Below are 22,399 nucleotides of genomic sequence, written 5' to 3' on the forward strand. Positions count from 1 at the left end.
AGGGAGATCCATGAGGGCCCCCTGTCCTTCCGCCTGGAGAAGACTCAGCTCCTAAACTCACCGAGATCTTCGTGAAGATATACAGGAGCAGAGAAAGGACTGAGAGGTAGATCTGAATCCGTTTCCCCCCAAAGCGCTTCTTCAGGTACTCTGGCATGGTTACCACCTGCAAGGGAGGAAAAGGTGCTGGGGGGCGGAACATCTGGTGGGGAGCATCCCAGGAACTGCAGAAGCATGGAGTGGAAAAAGGGGGACGCTAATTCTGGCCCACCATGCAAAGAACCTCTGGGAAAATGGCTGTTGTATGACTGACCAGGAAAAAGGGTAGGTTGGCACCTTTCTTCCCTCCCCTTTTGCTTTTCTTTTTCCTTCTCAGAGTTGGGATCTGTGTAGAGTAAACCTGTGCTTGCATCTGGCATCAACACCTTCACTTTACTTCTTCACTCGAGAGTGGAGAGAAGGAGGAAGGGCCATGGGAGCAGTTCTGCTGAATTTTTCTAAGTTAAAAAAGAGAAGATCTCTGCAGCCCTGGATCTGGGGCCATCCTGCTGAGAAACCTGCCCCACGCAAATGCACCCTTGCAGGTCAGTGATGACCTGAAGGGCAACCTGCCAAGAGACTCTCTTTCTGTAAAGAAGCCTCTGAACTGAGAGACCCTGCAGAAGCTCTTCACGGGCACTCTCTGGGCCAGCCCCTAGCAGGAGAGCGGTCAACCTCGGCCGCATCAGCGCCTCCTTACTCTTCGGGGGTTAGAGGCGTTCCGTCACGGACCGTCTGAACTCTGCAGGCAGGGAGCCGTGCTTCCCTACGCAAATGGCGCGGGGGGTTTATCGTGACCCCGATGGGTCCAAGAACGCCTTTCATTCTTCCTCTCCTCTTTGGATCACCACTTATAACTGAATGGCAGCAAAGCAAGGATTAGGGTGGTCTCAAAGCAGACCTCAGAGTTTGAACTGGACTGTCAGAGAGTGGAAGTCTGGCCAGGTGGCTTGCTTTAGCTCACTTTTTCGGTCAACCCAGAATCAGAAACCTCATGTTTTAGAAGGTCCAGAAAAGCGGTAGAGCCGTTTGCTCATTCTTCGATGCATGAGGAGCACAAATGTATTCCAGCTGCCCTTGAGCTCCTGGTGGCCAAAGCTCCAGTCCAACTTCTTTCCAGAGTGGAATTACGGTGAGGAGGTCAGACATCGCTCTTGAGTCCTCAAAGGTCTCCCAAGGGGTCTGCTGCGTATCGAAGGCAGCCTTGCAGGCCTGCCCAAGGGTGAGACTAGATCCTCGGGGAGGATACGTAACAGCTGGCTAAAGCCGAATTTCAGCCCCCAGGCTCGGCCCCGTGGATACAGGTAGACTCCTTCCATGCCCCAGAAAGTTAGGGTAGGACAGAGAAGCTGCTCTTGGAAGAGGGATGCGACCACCCAGGAGATGCTCTGCAGTGGAGACCGACTGACAGGGCAGGCAGGAAGTTCAGAGTCTCAGCGAGCAGGGCTGCTCGTCACTTGTGCCAGCAGCTGAAGTCTGGCAGAGCTTCTCTCATGCTCGCTTGGCTATTCCCCCGTCAGACTGAAGATCAGATCCGCCCGTGCGGGGCATCCGAAACATTTGCCCACGTTCCTCTGTCCTGTCCCCAGGGGACAGATATTTGCAGAGCTTTCCTTGCTCCTTTGGAGAAAAAAGTCCTGACTGCGCCAGATGGCATTTAGGTAAAATATCCAAACGTTACCTGGCAAGTAGCAAAACTCTGTTTAAAGCAGGCTGAACATGGAGATGCCTTAAGAAGCATCCAGTAGAGCTGATAAATATTTTAGGACTTTTATTGTATCACTGAACTTATGGAAGCCGATTAGTGGCACTGGTTATGGTTCTTCAACATAATGAAGAATTTGACAAATCACCTTAAATATTTTAGCGTTTCACATTTTCAAAACATATTTAATATATTTTATTTTATTATATTATTATATTATTTTATAATACATTCAAACAGTGGTATATTAAATAGCATTTTAGTGCTTAAGTATGGTATTAATTAATGGGTTTTATGGGACTTTAATCAAATTAGACAAGCAGCGTGGAGGATCTAAACACTACATAACTTTTTTAGTTCCCACTTTCCTTCAATTGCCTCTTTTTGTCTCACTATGTTGTCCTTTCTCTGCTGTCATTTTATAGAATCTCTTTCTGCATTTTAATTTGGGATCTAAAATTTCAGTGGTGACCTTGTGGGCCAGCTGCCCCTTCGGGAGACCTCCCTCTTGCCGATGGTCTACTCACCCCGGCCTTGATGTAGATTGGCACAAACACCCAGCCAAGGATCACCACGATCACCAGTGCCTAGAAGCAGGGGGGAAAGCAGGGGATGGCTCCGTCTCTCCCGCAGAGCTCAGTGCCAGGCAGGAAAGGGGGGAGCCACCCACCAAAGCAAGGCCTGGGGGCAGCCCAGCATGCCCCCCCCCTCAGCGTGCCAAGCAAAAGTGCCTCTTCTGGGTGGGCTGGGCTGTCCTCCAGGGGCGTCCAATGGGCTTGAGGGGTCTTCTCACCCCCCCTGCCTCCAGGACACCACCCCCCAGCTAGCAGTGCCAGGGTTCTGCAGCTCTGCTGGAGACGGGCTCAGAAGGACATCTCCAACTGAGATTTCCATCTAGGACCGAAGGGGAAAGGACTTACATTCCATTCAAAGCCTCCGATCGCAATTCCTGCAGCCGCCCCCGTCCCAGCCAGTCCCACAAAGTGACCGCTGCCAATATTACTTGCAAACAGAGAGGCACCGATCTGGAGAGAAAAAGGAAGGGAACCCTCAGTCAGTTGCCCAAGGAGGCTGCTTTGGACATCCTGGGGCCACCTAAAGATGAAGAATTTTAGGGTGCTTCCACAGCCCACATTGTCCAAATGCCTTCTAGCCCACAAAGCCTTGGCCACGGGACTCGGCCCGTTTATGGAGAAGTAAGCCCCACGGAGCTGCCAGGAAAGGCTGGGCAAGGACAGCAGCTAAGCGACTCAAGGTGTTGACTACGCCAATGGCCTCTGAGTGAAGAAACACACAGGATTAGGAGCTCCTCCAAGAAATTCTTCTCCCTGCTCTGATCGCGTGGCACAAGGAACCTTCTTGGTCTGAAAAGCTGCTGGGAACAGGAGTGACTTCAGCACCTCCTCACCCTCTTGATTGAAACCAGCAGCTCCCTGAACACCACTCCTCCTAGTAAGTTGCTCCCTCGCCCATCCCTTGGCCCAGAACAGCTCGGGACTCTGGAAGTTTCCCCAGGAGATGAGCTGAGCTGGTCCCCACAGGCCCCCTTGGCTGTCAGGGGTAGGGTCCTGTGTGAACGCAGCTGGATCCCTTCTGCTCTTCGTTGGAAGCCCTGTACCTCCAGGCACCATCGGACTTGAACCCACCTTATCTTCTTGCACTTTGGTTTGCACAGTGATGTTACCTCCCGGATGTGATCCTCGCCCAGCTCTATCTCACATCACTTTGGTGGATTCCCTTCCCCTTCCCCACCTCTTTTCTTTGCACAAGCTAAACCACACTGAAGGCGCATTGGCTTAATCCAGGACCCTCCCCCAGAGTTGAGCTAAAGAGCCCCCTGGGCTTGGGCGGCTGCAGTGCAGAGAGAGCCAAACTTGGGACCTTCTGCCCACTCAGCCCTCAGCCCCAGAGCGGTCAGGCTCAGCCCTCACGTCTAGAGTCCCTCCTTTGGAAAGTCCCGCCTCAGACCAGAACCAGGGTCCATCCTGGCCCCGGCCTCCTTCCACACACCCTTTGCGCAGGCAGGAAGGGTCCCCTGGCCAGGGATACGCTTTGACGTAGAGCCAGGAGAGAAATACTCTGCAGTGTCCAGGGCTGCTTTTGCCTGCAGCAAATTGCCAGGAGTGAGATGTTCCCCAGGACCACAGCTGGAAAAACCAGGGCTATTCCCCCCCCGGGTCTGAACCCCATGCTGCACACAGGTGTGCTGAGCAGAGCATGGAGTTAGGAAAGGGGGCTGATTTGCACAACGTGCCCCAAATTGCACTAAGTGCTCTTTCCCCTTGGGGGCGCCAGCCCTCTCTCCCAGCCCTCTTCCTCCTGTCAGCTCCTCTTGCAGGTATGTTTTGTGCCACATCCTGCAAATGTCCACTCCGGTCCAAACAAAGTGGCACACGTGAGCAGGTGACTGGAAGCTGCATTTCCCTGAGAGAAATGGAGGGGGGGCACAGAAGAGAGGGCTGGGGGGAGTGCTGGCGCTGTTCAAATACCTGGAAGGGGGGGACACACGGCTGAGTTTGTTGTGCCAATTCAGCCTCTGACCATTTCCTTCCTTCGCCCGGGGCCTTGGCCCCGGGACGGACCTCTTGGGCAGCTGCTTTGACGAAAAGCTGCTTTTGCTTTGACAGGGCAGTTCAGGCTCCCTCCTTCCGACAGATCTAAGCAACGAAGCAGACACGGCTGAGCTGCCCAGAAGTGGCACCGGGCAGGCCTTCTTTTAAACTGAGTTCACCAGCTTGGAAGCCTCTTTAGCGTGGCCAAAGGTTGGGCCACAGAGCAAAATATCACCCCTTAAAGAAGCTGCTTGTTCCGCTTCCGGGCCTAAGAAGGACCTGGCAGCAGCTGAACTGCGTCTTTGCCATCTGTCCCCGAGGGCCTTCCTGTTCCTGGCCAGGAGAAGCAGGATTGGACTGGCGGTTGGGAGCCAAACTTCTATTTTGACTGGCAAAAGCAGCAGAGACTTGCAATATGCCCAGGGCAGCTAGTCCTAATGCCTTTCCTGGCTTACACTGGCTTTCTGTGTAGCGCAGGTCTCGTGCTCTTTTGAAAGAGCACCGAAACCGTATTTATGAGGAGCACCTGAGACTTGACAGGTGCTAAGGGAGGTATTACATGGGCCTCTGTGGCAGCCAGGGGCCAGTCTCTCCTGCAGCCCAAGCCAAAATGGCCACGGAGGGCAATGCCCAGGGACTCCAGCAGAGTGGGGGGTCCACCTCAGCCTAAAGTGGCCAGTAGGAGCTGGACAGATCCTACCCCGACACAGCAGCAAGGGAACAGTTGGCAGCATCTAGGGAAAAGCTGGGTCAGGAAGAGAGGAAAAAGTAAAAAAGTAAACTGGGAACAACTGGGGGCTGCCAATGAAGGCAACGTCAGGAGAACACGGTGGAAAAAAGAGGTGGGTGGGCCCGTTTGTAGCTTCATGGCTGTGGTCTTGACAGCGAAGACGCCTCTCCCAGCACAAACCCACATGAGGCTCCTGCCCTGGAGAACATCTGCCCCCCCCCCATGTAGGACACGGAAAGAAAAGGTAGACGCCACCTTTCCAGAGAGGGAAGCCAGTGGGAAGAAAGGGCTCTCTTGCTGAAACTCACCGGCCACCACACCATGCTCCGGCCTGCCAAGAAGAATCCTCCGACCGTTCCACGGTTGGTCGAGTACATGGCCTGAAGGCAAGAAAACCAGAGATGTGTTGTCAACCCAGCAAAGAAATTGGTAACTGATTACTTGCTTGCCTCCCAGTATCCCCCCATACTGGAGATAGTTTCTCTCTACTTGCCCACCCCCAGGCAGATGGCAGCACCTTCCCAATTGGAAGCTACAACAAGCTTCCCACAAGCTAAGCAGGGTTGGGCTTGGGCAGCTCCTGGATGGGGGAACACCAGGGAATCCCACGGCTGTGGGTGAGGGAAGGTCCAAGGAGAGAGGGAGAGGAGCTGAACTTGCGCACACAGGCTTACATTCTGATTTCAGTCTGGGAAGAAAGTAACACAAAATCAACCTGAGGACCAAGGCCTGTCTGGGCTAGCAGTTAAGGCACTGGACCAGGATCTGGGTGTTGGTAGCCAGAGAGGATGAGCTCTGGCCTTTTTGTTTCCTTCTTAGCTTTTTCAGTGATGGCTATTGATGGCTGATTTGTCTGAATGCCAAGCTTCCAGGAATTCCCAACGTTTTTGGATTTAGTTTGTCTAGGATGCTCAGAGTTTCCCAACTGAAACTATGGTTGAATCTGTCCACGTGTTGTGAGATTACGTGTTTTATGACCGCTAGTTGCATGTTCATGGATGTGCTCTGCTAGTCTTCTGCCTGTCTGTCCTACATAGCGGCTGTTACAGTCCTTACACTGTATGTTGTAGAGGACTCCTGTTTTTCCTTCTTGGGCTACGGGGTCTTTTGGTTACCTAGGATGTTTTAGAGGGCTTTTGTTGGTTTGTGTGCTACAGTGATGCTGTGTGGTTGTAATAGTCTGTTGGTTGTTTCTGAAATATTTCTGATGTGTGGCAGTGTTATCCTTTTCATAGCTTGTGTTGGTTGTGCTGTAGTCGGTTGAGTGGTCAGGCACTTTTTGATAAAGTTGCGTGGATATCCATTTTGATGGAAGATGTTGTATAGGTGGTCTGTTTCCTTTTTCTGGTGTTCTGAGTGGCTGCAGTGCATTTGTGCCTGTCTGAATAATGTTCTCCGCTCCTCTTATGGGAGGCTGGGTTATTACTTTGATAATGGAGCAAAACCTAACCAAATGCAGTAAGATCGAAATACCCAGAATCATGGACCTCATCAACCTCTGCTTTGCTACCTATTTCCAGTTTGATGGGCAAATATACCAACAAATCAGAGGTACACCCATGGGATCACCACTCTCAGGACTCATCGAGGGGACTGCAATGCAGTGTCTGGAAACTACAGCACTCCCATACATACAGCCAAAAGGAGGAAACAAAATGACCAGAGCAACCGACACCCAGATAAGCAGGGATTAACACCAGACAAACAGTCAAGCAGAAAACAACAGCCTAACCAAGGCAGTGCCAAGGAGAAAACCACAGCCCCACCAACACGGGCAGGGCTAGCTGCTGTATATAGACAGGGAGCAAGCTCAGAGAGCACCAAGGACTCCATATAGTCTCTTTTATTGAAGGGTAGCATTTACACCTTCTTGGAAGGATCCAGTGTTCAATAGGCATTGAACAAACAATCAATACTTTCCTATGATTACTTATGCAAATCACTGCAGGTGTCCTGATGACCATTATCTTGATGTCAAACAGAAAAATGTGTTTTTGCACCTTAAAGGTCAGCAGATGATTAGATGCCAAAAGACGATTTCCAGTGGGAGGTTTACTGTAGGGCCACCGCTGCTGGCGGAGAGAGGGCCGTTGTCAGGTTCAGCCCAAGAACAACAACGAAACAGGCCAGGCCAGGCCAGGCCAGGCCAGCCCAGTGTAGCTCCTTTATCGCTTGCACACTATAGACAGAATCTCGCCCGACTAAACCTGTGCCAAAGCCACTGGTGGCTGTACCCTGTGAGACTCCAGGGAGGGGCCAGCTCAGCCTCTTCTTCCTCACGGTCCTGCTGCGGGCTGGGGAAGCGCTCGCCTTGCCCTTCCTCCGGATAGCCTTGACCCCGCACGGCAGTCTCCTCCTTGCCTCTGCCTTCCATTGCAGCCATCCAGCGACAGCCGCGTTCGGCATAACCCTCGCTGTGGGCGTCCAGAGTGGGTCCAAGATGTCAGGATGGCAGCCATAGCGTGTGACTGAAGCCTGATTCTTTGTACGTCTGTTGAAGAAAAGGCTACAGCTTTGGTGACATGGCTGTGGCCACCATCTTGACTTTTTTGACACACACACCCACGGATACCCCTGACCTTTGCATTGGTATCCTATTTATCACATGATTCATGTCTGAATGACTTTTTAAGCAGAACTAAAACCGTTTTCTCCCTATATGTAAACTTTTTAAAATAAAGGTAATAGTATAATACCACTTCAAAGGCATTACAGAGCGTAATGCCCCTTATTTATTATTCTTTCATGGCTACAGACACCAAGGCAGAGACTGTTCCTCCTTCAGTTTCTTCTATGTCTATCCACATTGGGCTGAGGCTAGCAGCAGACATACTTTGATTTCTTCTTTCGTAATGAATGTCACCTTCTCCGAGAGATTTTATACGTCTTCTTTTCCAGCCATGAAAACGGCATTCTCAGATATCTGCAACTGTTGATGTCTCATCTAGCAATTCTAAATGCCATTTCTGCTTCTAATAGTCCAGATCTCGTGGCAGAGTCTGCATGTGTGTGCAGTAAGGAAGGGGGCGGCAGAGCACCTGACTCAAGCATTTGGTGCTCCCTGTTCTCCCCGGACAACCTACAAATTCTTCCGCAGGTGGAGGTGGGGGGGCAGTTTTTGGGGCTGCCTTCAGTCCGTTGCGGCTTGCACAGTCAAAAGCCTTTGTGTAATCAATACGGCAAAGACAGATGTCTTGTTGGAACTCCCATGACCATCGGCTGTTTGTTCGTTTTGCTAATTGCGCAGAGAGATGGAGGGGGAACTGTGGCTATTACAAATGGGCGATAACAATTTCACTGGGCAAAAAGTCCAGGGCACGTTGCAAAAGAGCGGAAGAGCAACGATTAATGGGCTGTCCAGGGCCGCTTTTATTGTGCTTGCTGCAACTGACCGAAACGGCTGCCCTGATGGAATTTCCTCGGCAGAGATTTATCTCAACCGCTGGTCAGACCGCCCATCGCAGGCATGGAAGACTCAGAAGCCAGCTCCCGGCTGCTGGCGAGCAGCCACCTGGGCCGGGCCGGGCCGGAGTGGTGCCTCCTGCGCTTCTCCCCCGAAACCCTCTGCAACAGCAACCCTTTGGGGCCGTCTCAAAAGCACCAGGCTTGTGGACAGGAGCAGGACGTTCTGAGTAGGCCGTTGTCCTGTTTGTTTCCAAGCCATGTTTTCAAAGGTCTTTTAACTGAGGTGCTCTTTCACAATTATTTCCAAAGCTCTTTAAAGCCTGCAGGCTGGTGTTAAGGGATCCATCAAAAAGGTACCCCCCATGCCCCGCCTCAGAGTATTGTATTCAGAAAGAGCTTTCCGGGTTAAGCTCTCCTGCCCGTGTTTCCGCGATGCATCGTTAGGCAAAGGAGCCTTTCCATGCTATTCGTTGACCCAAACGGCAGACAACAGAGTCCCAGCAGGAAAGCTGAGAGGCAGCTGAAGCTGTGAGCCTGGGAAGTGCCTTCACCTTTAAAAAGTCCTGCGGTGATCTTCACCTAAGAGACGGTGCCAGATTTTGACTCTTTCCCCCCCAAAAGCCGGATTTTCTGTCCCCTGAAAAGAGACAGAAACAGCCACAGCAATGGTTTTGCTCTGTGGCCAGCTTGTTAAAGAGGGTAAACCAGATGTCATTCCTCTTGAGAGCATCTCCAGTGTGGAAGCCACTGAACAGCTTAGACCAGGGTTTCTCAACCTTGGGAACTTCCAGATGTGTGGACTTCCACTCCCAGAATTCCCCAGCCACAAGTGAAGTCCACACACCTGAAAGTTGAGAAACTCTGGCTTAGACCAATATGTAGCCGCTCCAGCGAATACTGGCAGTCACCTACAACAACTGCTGGTGGAAGGTCTGAAGAACAAACGTTTATTCAGCTGCATGCACAATCCGGTATTTCCTCAGCATGCCCCGTGGCATCCAGATGCTTCTCCACGGCTGCCCTGGAGCCCTCCTTGGCTCTGGGCGTGCCCTGCTGCCAGGTACGAGCCACCATCACAGCGGACTCCACGTGGGCCTGACTGCAAAGATGGAGAGCTGGAATGGTCGACGAGGCAGAGGGTGGCTGGCCCCACGCGGCAGAGTACCATCATTCAAGCTGATGAAAGGCCAGGTGCGGCATAAGATGGCTGGGGCTAAAGAGGGCCTTTTCTCACATCAGGCCTTTGGTCTGCCAAGGAGGGCTTCCTCCCTTGCTTGCCCCCCCGAGACTACCTGGGGGTGCCAAGGGATAGCCCACTAAGTTGGCCACGACGGTCAGTCCCCTCCCTTCGGATGCTCTTGGGCATGTGATTCCTGGGCCTTTTCTTGAGATGGGGCTGGGAAGTTCTACCTTTTTGCAGTTTGAGTGGTGAGGCAGGAGGCCCATCTCATTGTCCTCATGAGTTTTCATTAATTTGGAAATGCAGGATCAGCACTGGTTTATCTCAGCTGCCTCAGATCAAAGGCAGCCCAAACAGTGTATAGAAGCAAACTGGAAAAGACAGGAAAATAAAGGCCAGCGGAACAGTGGGGGGCACCATCCTGGAGGCCAGTTCTCGTTCTGCAGCACAAGGCGGAAGGAGAGTCCGCTATCTCTTGGACAGGGCAGCGATCTGCACCCACAGAAACCAACTTGTGGAAGACTTGAACGACGTCCAGCATCTGGGGTGAGATTTAGCTGTCTAGCTCAGAACCAGGGAGTTCCTGGTTTGTGCAAAGAGAGCAAGGCTGCACCAGCCCTCATGGTTTCTGAGAGAGGAAAAGGAGCAACAAGCACATCAGACCTTGTAAGTCCTCATGAGAAGGAAGTGACCCGAGTCCTCTTCGGGCTTCCGGCTTGAGAAGACCGTCAGTCAGCCTTGCCCACTGAGAGGCTGACCCAGCACTCCTGTCCAAGCCTGTGGACTCGTTTGACCAGGCCAAGGCGCCTGTCTTGCGAAGCTGATCTGGATGGCCAGCAAGGGCACGGATCCTTTGTTCTCCAAGACGCTACTGGTGTTGCTTTCCTGCCAGCAGTGGGATCAGCTGGGTGAGAGATCTGTTTCTTCAGGGGCAAAATGACTTGGCCTTCCTCCCTCTCTCAAGACATCCTTCGCTGCTGCAGACAGCCAAGCAAGGGCCACGTTGCCCCTCCCAGCCTCTCCCGGCCTTCTCTGCAGCGGGGCTGGGCTCGCCCAGAAGTGACACAGCACAGAGCACAGGAAGCGACGGATCCAGCGATGGGCAGAACGCCTCACAGGCAGGGAGAGCTTTGCCATGCTGCCCAAGGCTGGCCATGGGTCCTGGCAACCTACCTGTGGGTGGGATTGAGAGTTGCCCACCACCCTCCCTGTCTGGGCTCTGCGTCAGCCTGGCACGCCTTGGCTTTACCACCCTTCTCCATACTAGGAAAGGCCTCACCCCCCACAGCTCCCTCCAGGCTTTGAATTGAGGGGTCCTCCTGCCCTGCCTGGCATTTGTTTCTGGGCCAGGCTTCGTTTGGCCATGGAGGTGGTTGGGTGTGGCCATGATGGGAACCTCTCCAGTACCCCGGAGGGTTCCTTGCTCCCTCTGGACATGGCAGAGCTTTTTCTTTTGGGGATTTCCAGGGCTCAGCTTCAATCCATTGTGGCAATTTCATTGGGTGGGACAGAGAAAAAATTGCCCGTGCGAGCGTTTCTCAGCCTTGGCGACTTTAAGATGCGTGGACTTCAACTCCCAGAATTCCCCAGCCAGCCTGGAGAAATGCTCCTCCCAGGAGCCTGGGAACTGGACTTTGGCAAAGGATTAAGTCACTGAAGCCCTTGTGGGAGGTTTGCCCCAGGACAGGACAGGGTGTAACTGGGATGAATTCTCAGCCTGCTTCAAACCAAGAGCCCTGGGACTGTGAACAGACAGAGGAGTGTTGCACTAAGCGTGTGCAAATGTTTGTGCCCCTCTGCTAAAGAGAGGAAAGCCCCCTTCTCTCCCTCTCCTGTAATTTTTCATTGCTGATATCACACCTAAACGGTCAAGGGGGCTGGAGCCTTGCCAGCCATGTCCCTTTGGGACCCAGTCTCTGGCCGCCTCGTGTTCTTTTCCTGGGGGGGCAACCCCGGGTTCTCAGGGTCTCTCGCCCCCTCTTAGACAGAAGGCCTAGCCTACATACCCCACTTGCAAAGGGTGTTTGTTGTCAGCCTTTCAAGGTAGTCCAGACAGGAAACCACAAGCAAGAATATTAACACTAAGGTTACAGTAACAGAAACTGACAAGTCTGAAAGCGCTTCTCCGCTCCCTGCCTTTACAAGTAGTCCTCGCTTAATGACCACTCGTTCAGCAACCATTCAAACTTACGATGGTGCTGAATGAGTGGTACTTACGCCTGGTCCTTGTACTTATGACAGTCGCAGCGTCTCCGCAGTCACATCATCGCCATTTGCGACCTTTCCTGCCAGCTTCTGACAAGCAAAATCAGTGGGGAAGCTGGCAGGAGGTCACAAATGATGATGACATGACATTATGCTTAATGATGGCGTGGGATTCACTTAATAATGGCAACCAGCTGTCGTTAAGCGGCGTGGTCATGTGACATCAGGTTTTACAACTGCATCGCTTAGCAATAGAAATTCCAGCCCCGATTACGTGGTTAAGCAAGGACTACCTGCACATTCCAGAGAACCAGGGAAGGCCCCTTCTGAGACGCTTTCTCCAGTTACATTTCTGGTTTGGGCTCAGATTTCGTTTATCAGACCATTGTCTGGGCTGCAGCTGCTCCGCCCCGTCTCCCAAAGCTATTCTCACAGCCCATTCTGTGTGTAGGCGATTTCGTTGTCCAGGGAGAAGGGACCTGATAGCCCTTCTGACCTTCCCTCCCTCCCAGTGGAGATTTTCTATCCAAAGGAGAAAAAGGCAGTGGGGAAACAGGGGAGATACCACCCCCCAGCTCGTGCGCAGAGGTAAACCCCAACCCACTGGCAAGCCTTTTCTGTTCCCACGCCAGCCTCCTGCCTTCCGTCCCCACAACATCCCCCCCTTGCCAGTTTGCTTCAGGGCTGCCCAGCAATGCCCATTCCTCCGCGCCCCTTGGCCCTCCCGTTGCTGCTGCACCTCCACGTCTCCCAGTCAGCTCCCCCGAGTCCTTCTCCGAGTCTCTCGGGGGCCTCTCAGGAAATGGGCTCCTGGACCTTCCACCCAAACCTCCCCCCAAAGCTACTCCCACTCTTCTTATCTGGACCCCCTACAAACTGTGGCAAAGAAAGCCGACACTTACCCACAGGCCAACCGCCAGGACCACTAAGAAGTAGAGGACAATGACCGAGATGTCTGCTGCATTAGCGATTGCGATGTGAGGGGAGACCGGCTCCGTTGAGACGAACGCTGTGGTAGCCGCTGGGGTTGCCATCCTGCCAGTTTCGGTGCCTCCAGACCCTGGGCTGCTCCACGACTTATGTCTCCTGGCCAAGGTGCCCAGTTAATGATAAATTCTTCCCCTTCCCCTCTGAATAATATTTAACTTGGAGAAGGAGGACCCGTTCCTTGTCCTGGGATGCCTAAGTCCTAGCAGGTGCCTTGGCCAAGGCAGCTTCTCTCTGGAGACGCTGAGTGGAAGTCCAGCTGCACATGCCCCGCAGCAGTAGCTGTGGCAGGTTTTTGTAGTCCTGCAGCAGGTGGCTTGGCAAGAGATGCCGAAGAGGCGTGGCTGAGCTGGCACCCAGCTGGAGAAGTTCCGTGCTCTGGAGCCTGCCCAGCCAGTTCGGTTCCTGATACGCAAGAGCTCCAGATCACTCACCATCCTGGCACATGGGGCTGGGAACTCCCCAGGAACATATGCCTGGCATTCCTACCAGGGTGGCTCATCCATACGTCAAGCTGGAGACCAGAAGATGCAAAGAGTGAAAGCGGCAGGAAGGCAGTCACACCTCGCCCCAAGGAGAGGCACAAGCCTTAGCTGCTAAAAGCTCTGCTCTCCCCAGGTCCATAATAGGAACCGGCTTTAGAGAAGGACCCAAGGCCATGGTTCCACAAAGGCTCCCTCTCTATACGAGCATGGCCTGGTTGTGTATTGGTCTGCGTATGAACCAGGGACCCCAGACAATGCGGATATGCCACATGGGCTACCCAATGATACAGTCACCACTGGCTTGAACAGAGAATGGACTTCTGACAGCCCAAAGCGTGTGCCCCCAGAACCCTCTGCAACATTCACATGGGATTCTGGGACACACGTGCCAGAATAGAGGGCAACTCTGGGTTGTGCAAGAGGAAGGACAGGTTGCGTGCAGTTTTTGTTCCTAGGTGGACACCTCCCCCCAGGTGATTCCAACAGAACCTTAAGTCACGGCATCTCTCTAAAGAAGACCAGCTGAGACTACAGCCATCCCATCAGATCAGCTGGGTAGAGGTTCACCATGGATTCTGATCGCTTTGTGAGAAATACCCAAGCTTACATGGGTGACTTTCTGTTCCAGTGCATTAAACTATGTTCCAACCAAAAATTAAATTTGTGCAAATGTTGAACATTCAAGGCCCCTCATCACCTAAAGTCCCCAGATGAATTGCTTGCTACCAAAGAAGATTGCTGAACAGATCTGAAAGTGTTCAGTGCAGCAGGTTCAGTGTCTGTCTAATTCCTAGTTTTGAAGTAACTTTTTCCCATTCTGTGAGCAATGTGTAAACTTGAGTTAGCGGCATTCTTGCCAGTTTGCTTACCTTGGCAAGGTTACACCTAATCTGGTAGCTAAACAAGAAATACCTGGGTGAACAGCAATGATTAAACTAGAACTAGCAAATGAGAAAAATAAATCTTTTGCTGCACTTCCCTGGCCCTGCAATCCTAAACTTACCCAGAGAGGCTGGCTTCTGCTCCCAAAAAAACACACGGGACAGCCCTGCAAATGGGGACTGGTTGGAATATGCACCCGTTTTAAGAGTCTTCTGTCATTCCACCTTGTAACAGAGACGTTCTGCCAAGAGCTGGGTGGATTGAAACCGCCATATGGAAGTTCAGCATGCCCTTTGTTGGCCTGAACGGGCCACAACTTTTCCTTCCCTTGACAAGGCTCTTTTGGGCTTGGAGGCTGCAGAGCAGAGCAAATGAACTAAGGAAGTTGATGCAAGATTCTCTCTCTCTCTCTCTCACAGAAAGAATGTCTTTGGCTGCTTTTTGCAACTGTTAAAGATCAATGAACCTTTTGCACAAAGCAAGTTATTAACCTTAATTAGGACGAGGGCTGACAACTTTTCAGCTGTTTACCGGAGTCTAGCTTTGGAAAAGCTGGAACTCAAGCTTCTAAAAACATTCATTTGCACATTTCTGCAGGTAACTTTTCTGTAAAAAAACCCCACTGACCCACCTACCCACCCACCCACCAGGCCAGACCAGGTCTTTCAGGCCAAGTGGCCAAGCCACTCGAGACCAACATAACGGCGCTCCAACCCAGAATGGCGAGGGCACCTCCAGTGACAATGAGGCTGTGGTGGTATCAACCCACATGACCCACCAGCTTTTATCCCTACAGCTGATGGGCTCAAGGCCTGGCAAAGGAGAAGATCTGGCACCTGGAGTGGGGCCATTCTAGAAGGGGGCCAATCAGGAAGCAGCTGGCCCTTCCAGAAGGCAATGTGGGGTGGCAGTTAGAGGCAGTTGGTCTGAGGGCAGGAGAAGGAGGAGGTCCAGTGGACCTCTCCTCTGTCCATCAGCCACAAAGATCCCCAGGAATCTCCTGTCTCTCCCCAGCATTTTCGATCTCTGCATCAGAAAGTCTAACGAGGGCTGTCTCCCCCACCCACCTCTTCTCTCACTGTTCCGTCTACTCTACGGCCTCTGTTGATTTTCTCCACAGTTACCTTTCACAGGTGGGAAAAAAACAACAGTCAAGGAATCTGTTTTGAGGAAAGGGTTTATGTGAAAACCATATTAGCAACACTTGGAAGCCAAGCTGGCCGGGTGCACCTGACAGCCTTCTCCGATTGCGTGTTCTCCAGATGTCTCGGCCTTCAGTCCTAGGGATCTGCCACATCTGGAAGGCCGCAGTTGGAAGAAGGCTACTGGGCCCCCTTCCAAGCGCGCCAGTGTTTCTGGTGAGACGCGATAAGGGAAGTGCCCCATACCCAGGGGGTGGAAGCTGGAGAAAGAAGGCAAAAAAATGGGAGATACTGACTTCTTTCATTGCATAACTTTAAAAAAAAAATTGACATTCTTTTTGTATTGTATCTCTTCTCTGCCCTCAGTAGTGGGTAAACACTCAAGAAGTTGTCATATGCCAAAAATGTTCAGGCTATTTGGGAACAAGTGGGTTGCTTGGCATAATAGGAAAGCACTGTGGGCATAACCCCAAAGGAGCTGGTGAGGAGCATTAATCACAAAGCATTGGAGGCCCCCTCCCTGTTTCCTTCCCTACCAAGAAAGCAAAAACAGAGAAAGGAAAAAGATACAAAGCATACCAGAGGGGGAGGCGAAAAAGGTGGAACTGGACGAGGAACAGAAGGGGGGAGAAGATGGACAGAGAGGCTGTCCGTGTCTCAGAAGGGAAAAGTTTATCCTCCAATGCAGCAGAATGGAAAAAAATCCTTCATTTCTTCATGTATTTAAAACCGTTTTCATGTGCTGTGGTACTAGACAGGTTTTATGGGAGAGGAAATGTTAGAAGTGCCTTATTAATAGACATTTATTAATCTCCGAGGATGATTAGCTATTCACCTTCCACTCTATCTAAATAAAGTTGGTAATGATTGCAGGATCCAAGGGTTAAATGAGGGAATGCAAAAGTGGAAAAACCGTGGGAGCATCAGCACAGAAGCGAAGCCCCGGCAGCGGATCTGTCCTTGTAGGAAAAAATCCCCCAGAGGTCAAAACGGCGTTTCCCTTGTCAGATCAGATCAGGCGAGCGCAGGCACGCCCTCCCGCTGCACCCCAGCCGCCCCCCCCGCAGGCCCTTGCTGGACCACGTGGACGAGGGCACGGAAGGGCAGGAGCTCCCCTGGCCCCGGTCACTGCCCGGGTGGCATTCTCGCTTGACAGGCCCTTTTTGCAGCCACAGACCAAGTCCCCCATTAGGGGGAGATGGGCAGGGATAAATTTAATCAATCAATCAATCAATAAAATCTTGGCAAAAGGACAGCCACATATATCTGTTGAATGAATAAAGAAATCTTCCTCAGGCTGCCTCCTTGGGTCCCCCAGGGCAAGCCAGGCCCACCTGAGCTGCGTGGAAGTCCCGGGGTGGTTGTGACCTGGGGAGGTTTTCAGCACAAGAGCACCCTTGACAAGTAGGGCACCTAGCTCAGCTAGTCAGGGGGCGGGGGAGTGGTTCCCGGCCGGTTTTCCTTCCCGGTAGAATCAGGAAGGGGCATTTCTGGGAATTTGTTCTCAGGAGGAAAGAATCAGGGTTGGCTGAAGAGTGGGGCAGCTCTCCTGGGGTTCAGGGGCACAAACATTCACCGGGGTGACTTAGAAAGTCTCCGATCCACTAACCCTGGGGAGAGGGGCAGCGCCAGTTGGCTCTCCAATTAGTGGAGGTCACCTCTTGTGTTTCTCAACCTTGGCAGCTTTCAGATGTGCGGACTCCAACTCCCAGAACTGGCTGGGAATTCTGGGAGTTGGAGTCCACACAACTGAAAGCTGCCAAGGTTGAGAAACACTGACCCAGTCAAAGCCCTGCTTGGTTTCCGTATCCCAGGCCTGGCTGGGACAGAACCGGGAGACAGCAGCCGAGAGCTCGGGGGGATGACCGAGGCCTCGTCCCTCCACTGGATTAAAGCTTCATTTTAAGAGCAGGAAGTGGGTGCTGTGATGTCAGCAAGAGTGGGCCCAGGTCCTGGGCAGGGCTATGAGCCTTTGGGGAAGGGTGTTTTCCTAAGAAAAAGCTTACCCCCAATTAGTAGCCTTCCCACCTAAAATCAGAGGGAAAGGGAGCAAGACTTCTGACAGTTCAGAAGTGGGACTCCCAGAAAGGAGTTTGGGCATCCTGTCCGCTGCTCAGGGCCCGGAGCCTGCCAGAGCCAACCTCACATGGTTGCCTCTAAGCCTCATCCGAAGGGTAACAATTCAGTGGCTGGTCCATTTTTATTGGGCCTTTTACCCACAGAGCTTTGGTTTTCTAATTGGCCATTAGTTTTTTTATTTGCTCGCAGGAGTCTGATTGCAATTCTCTAGCAAGATCCAGTTTCTCAAGAACATCCAGACTCCAAGCCAAACGGCGAAAGTCTGGAATCTGGAAGAAATGAAGGTGTCTGCTCTTTCTTCCTCCTGAAAGAACCTATAGTTCTTTCTATAGCTTCAGAGAATCAAAGAGTGGGAAGGCACCATTTTGACCACCTAGTCAACTTCCCTCTTCAGGCAGGAATCCCAGCTATGCCTCCCGGAGAGAAGGAGACTTTGCTTGACATTTAACTCAACTCTGTCTTCCCATCATCTAACCCCCTTAGCATTTCAGGTGCTGGTTAGTGGCTCCCCTTGAACTGGAAGGACATTATGGAGGGAGCACCATAATAGGTGGTCTGCCCTGGGCCCTGGACTGATCAACAACTCAGATGTGGGCCTTGAGGGGACACTTCCCAAGTTTGTAGATGACAAAGCAGAGAGGGTGGCTAATGCTTCACATGGAAGAGATTCCAGAATGTCTAGGCAAGGTTGGGTGGCCAGGAGTGTCCGCAGGGTACAGTAAAAAAAGTCAAGATGGTGCTACAATGGTGCAGTTGAAGCTCTGCCCTTTTTTTGTGACATACATAAAAAGCAAGTGGAGCTCTGATTGCACTGTTGTGGGTACCATCTTGACTTTTTTAACCATACCCTGTGGACATTCCTGGCAGGTAGCTTAAATTAGTGGGGTGGAAATTAATAGTGGAAAATGTAAAGTTCAGCACTGGGTAAGAAAAATGTAAGGCACAAGTATAGTCTGGGGGAGACGTGGTTTGGACATGTAAAAGAGATCAGGATCAACCATAAATTAAACCTGAGCCACCAGTATGGTGCAGCTGCAGAAAAGGCAAATGCTCTCTTGTGGTGCATTAACAGGTGCATAGAATCCAGATCATGGGAAGGGACTGTTCAGCTCTACTCTGGGCTGGTCAGTTCCACTTGAAATACCATGTCAAGTTCTGGGCATCAAAAGGATAGTGACAAATTGAAGAAAGTTCAGAGGAGGTTACCAAGATAATGAAGGGTCTGGAAACCAAACCTGATGAGGAATGGTGAAAGGACCTTGGTATACGTGACATGAGAGCAGTCTTCAAATATCCGAAGAACGTCATACAGAAGAGAGACCTGTTCTCTGTTGCCCCAGAGGGCAGGACCAGAACTAGTGGGGTGAAACTTCACGACCTATGATCAGTCTCTTTAACTCACTCAGAAGAATTTTCTCAAGCAATGTTATCAGAATTATTGGTCTTTCCTGGGTCTTCCTTTTTCACCTTTTTGAAGACAGTGATAACATTTGTTCTCCTCAATTTGCCTGGCCCTTCATCCCTTCACCAGAATTTCTCCAAGATTATACATTAAAGCTTGGGCATGCCATCAGGGAAGTTCCTGCAGGGCTGTAGAATGAAGGGATGTGCACAAAATGGAAGACCAGCTGTTCTGAACCCAGAACAAGTCTCGGTATTCTGGAAGTTCTGCCAAACTCTTCTGGATCCAGAACGTTTTACTTGTGCTGGCTTTTGGCCAAAGCAAAATTTGGGCCATTAGACAGGGCAAGCAGGGCCCTTGCTCTGTCTGTGTCCTCAGCAGTTTTCAGCATGGCCTTTCTCCATGGCCAGGCTCCCCCCACATCCCACCAGCACCTTGTCTTCACTCTCCCCTGCCTTCAACTCCCACCAGCATCTCGACTCCCCGCCAACCACTGGACACAGCTGCGTATCAGTTTGTGCCCAGACTGTGCCTGAACTCAAGCCCCTGGCACATGTGCATTTTACTTTGGGCACAGACCTCCTGAAGCCAGTGCCTTCGTGTGAGGAACGTATTGCACATCCTTCCTAGGATGAAGTCCACCTGGCCCTGGAGATGTAAATTCAAAGAGGTCTTTCTGTCAACAAGCCTCAGTCTTGCACCTTCTTCCTTCTCTTAATTATTGCCTGGTGAAGTCTTTGAGCATTAAAGCTGCATGGAAATGCTGTCCAGTTCCTAATCTTTGTAAGCACCTTGGTTTGCACGGCATATCTTGAGATAAGAGTAGAGTGGAGTGGGAGGGCTGCTCTCAGCAAAACTTCCTGTTAAAGTTGAATATTTACACTCTGACCTGAGTGTGGCTTGATGAAGCTCCACAGCCAGGTTCTTTCCCTTCCTTTAGCTCTTGGTCTCCTGGATAAACAGGAACGCCTCAAGACTGAGGGGGCAAAGGGGGGCTGCCGAGTCCACATTGAGAATCTGCTAAGGAGCCAGCTTCTTGGAGGATCTTCTCCAGCAGTGCCCTCTCCCTGCAAACGACCAAGAGCTGGCTTTCCCAACGTGGAGCCCTAGAATACAAGCCCCATCATTGCCAGCCAAGCACCATGGGATGATAGGTGCCATCCAGCGTCCTGGGAGGGTGTCCAGTTTGGCTTAGCCGGGCAACTAGTCCGGGACATTCTGGCTATGGATAAATTACCAGGGGTGGATTTTTGCCTTGTTCATATTTTGATGTCCCAGTGAGTTCTGGACACACAGTAGTTCCTCAAGGGCTCAAATTCTCTCTCCTGACTTCCAGGAATAGGGGAGAGCACATTACAAATGGCCTTTGAAGAAACTGGAGCCTTTGAAATGGACTCTGTGGGAAAAGTAGTTGCATTTTCTGTAAGAAGTGAATCCCAACAGTATATACAAGTAGTATTTCATAGAACAGAAGGTGATTAGTAAAACAGTCTTTACTGCAACATACTGTAAATGACATCAAATCTTGAGCCACAGTAGCAATAACTTTTATTTTTGAACCATCGAGAGGTCCGGTTCTTTTCTTTAGACTTTAGACTTTCCATATTCTTCAGATGTCTTGCATCTTACGGATGATACTTGAAGGCCATCAGCTGGGAGGTTCATAGAGAGGAGGGCCTGGCCGCACTGTCGTGGCCACGCAAATCCCAAATCCTTCCCTGCATGGATGTAGTTATGAATGGCAATAAAAGCATAGGTAAAATCACAAAATCATCAAAATAACAACAACAACTTGGGAAGGACTTGATAGGTGGATAAAAATGCCAAATCCAGTCTAACATCTGGCTGACTGTGCAACCAACAATAATGCATACAAAGCCAGAATTGAGAAGACAGCAACAGACAGCAAATGCCGTCTCTGCAAAGGAGCTGAAGAAACGGGACCACCTAGTTAGCTGCTGCAAGAAGATCGTACAGACTGACTAAAAAGAACAGCATGACAAAGTAGCAACAATGGTGCATTGGAATATCTGCAAGAAATACCACTTGCCTGCAAGCAAGAACCGGTGGGACCACAACACAGACAAAGTAATAGGAAATGAAGAAGCTAAAGTGCCCTGGGGCTTTAGAACTCGAACAGACAAGCACCTGCCAAACAATACCCCAGCCTTAATAATTGTCGATAAGAAAGACAAAAAAGTCTGGATGGTGGACATTGCAATACCAGGAGACAGCAGAATAGAAGAGACAGAACTGGAGAAAATCACAAAATACAAAGACCTTCAAATAGAAGTACGACGACTGTGGCAAAAGAAAGCAAAGATAGTCCCAATAGTAATAGGCGCCTTGGGTGCAGTCCCAAAACGTCTGGAGCACCACTTGAAGACCATCGGCATTGACAAAATCACCAACGGTCCATTGCAAAAGGCAGCTTTACTTGGAACAGCTTACATCTTGCGACGATACCTTTAACACCACCAAACAACAAGATCTGGCTATCTCAGGTCCTTGGGAAGGTCTTGATAGGTGGACAAAAATGCCAAATCCAGTCTAAACATCTGGCCGACTGTACGACCAACCATAATAATAATATATTAAATTTATATGCCGCCCAACTTCTAGCAACTCCCAGCAGTTCCAAATGATTGAACTAAAGCAGCACAAGATTTATAACAAGTCAGGGTTAAAATATTGCATTCAAATTATATTCCTCTAATGCCCAAAATGCATTAATGTACTGCTGGGCCAGGGGTTTGTGGTCCTCTCGGCCTGCCAGGCCCTTGGAGAAGGGTCCAGGGATGAGCCCAGGAGATCGGCATTCACATCTGGGGAAGCTCCCCACATGCCGAAGGAGACGTCCTACCCCCCTCCCTGCGTGACACTCCTGGTGAGCACTCTTGCAGCCACCCCCGAGCTCCTGTGGGGCCACCGGTGGCTTCCTTTGTGAGTCCTGGGAGCAAGCGCCAGCAGGCAGGCCCTTTTCTCCCAGGCTTTTAGAAGCTGCCCGTGTGTGAATCAAGGTGGCCTTGGGTGACCTGAAACTTGCGGCCCAAGTTACACCCTTGCTGAGTCAGTACCCTTCTCTTTCCCTTCTTCCCCAACACTCCCCCTATTGTTTCCTCTTCCAGCTGCTGGCCTGGTTCCTGTTTTTCTAGCTAAACGGATCTTGAACCTCTGAACTCCTTCTTCTTCATGGTTGCCATGGATACTCTGTGTGCTTTCTTGAGCCAGAAAACGACACTACCGCTGGGATCCCTAATCCCCTTCCCCGGCAGGCCTCTCACTGAATTCCCCGAGTCAGCTTTCTGGTTTCACCTTCCTTCCCCAAAGGCTTCTGACCTCCCTCTCCTTGCGCGTCCCTTCCTTTACCTTCAGCAAAAGTCGTCAGCAATTCCTTGGCTTTTTTTCCCCGGCTTCTCCCCCTTTTCTCTGAAGACGTGGCCCCATCTTTCTGCTGCTCCCTTCCAAGCACTTGCTGAGGACTCTCCTCCAAGGCTGAGTCACCTGGGCTCTGCCGCCCCTGGATGTGGGGTAGAAGGGGCAGGCAATGACATGGCTCTTTTGGCCAGAAAGCAACCTTTCCATGCGCAGAACAAAGTGATGGCT

The 22,399-nt window shown here is 51.3% G+C and overlaps 1 protein-coding gene across 1 annotated transcript in view; it reads right to left on the bottom strand.

Moving 5' to 3' along the window:
• The window catches only part of LOC103053705 (sodium/glucose cotransporter 1-like), a 32,863-nt gene extending 19,768 nt beyond the window's left edge, over window positions 1-13,095 (bottom strand). The window contains exons 1-5 of the mRNA XM_007435732.4: window positions 12,719-13,095; window positions 5,335-5,406; window positions 2,665-2,769; window positions 2,272-2,331; window positions 62-166 (exon numbers count right to left, since the gene is read on the bottom strand). Of these exons, the coding sequence (XP_007435794.1) occupies window positions 62-166; window positions 2,272-2,331; window positions 2,665-2,769; window positions 5,335-5,406; window positions 12,719-12,850 (474 nt within the window). The 5' untranslated portion in view covers window positions 12,851-13,095. The remainder of the gene's footprint in view (window positions 1-61; window positions 167-2,271; window positions 2,332-2,664; window positions 2,770-5,334; window positions 5,407-12,718) is intronic.
• Window positions 13,096-22,399: the final 9,304 nt, after the last annotated feature.

The sequence above is a fragment of the Python bivittatus genome, unplaced genomic scaffold, assembly GCF_059951505.1.
Source record: "Python bivittatus isolate LINGU-HERP-01145 unplaced genomic scaffold, Pbiv_v1 ctg000390_np1212, whole genome shotgun sequence".
In the NCBI taxonomy this organism is placed as follows: domain Eukaryota; kingdom Metazoa; phylum Chordata; class Lepidosauria; order Squamata; family Pythonidae; genus Python; species Python bivittatus.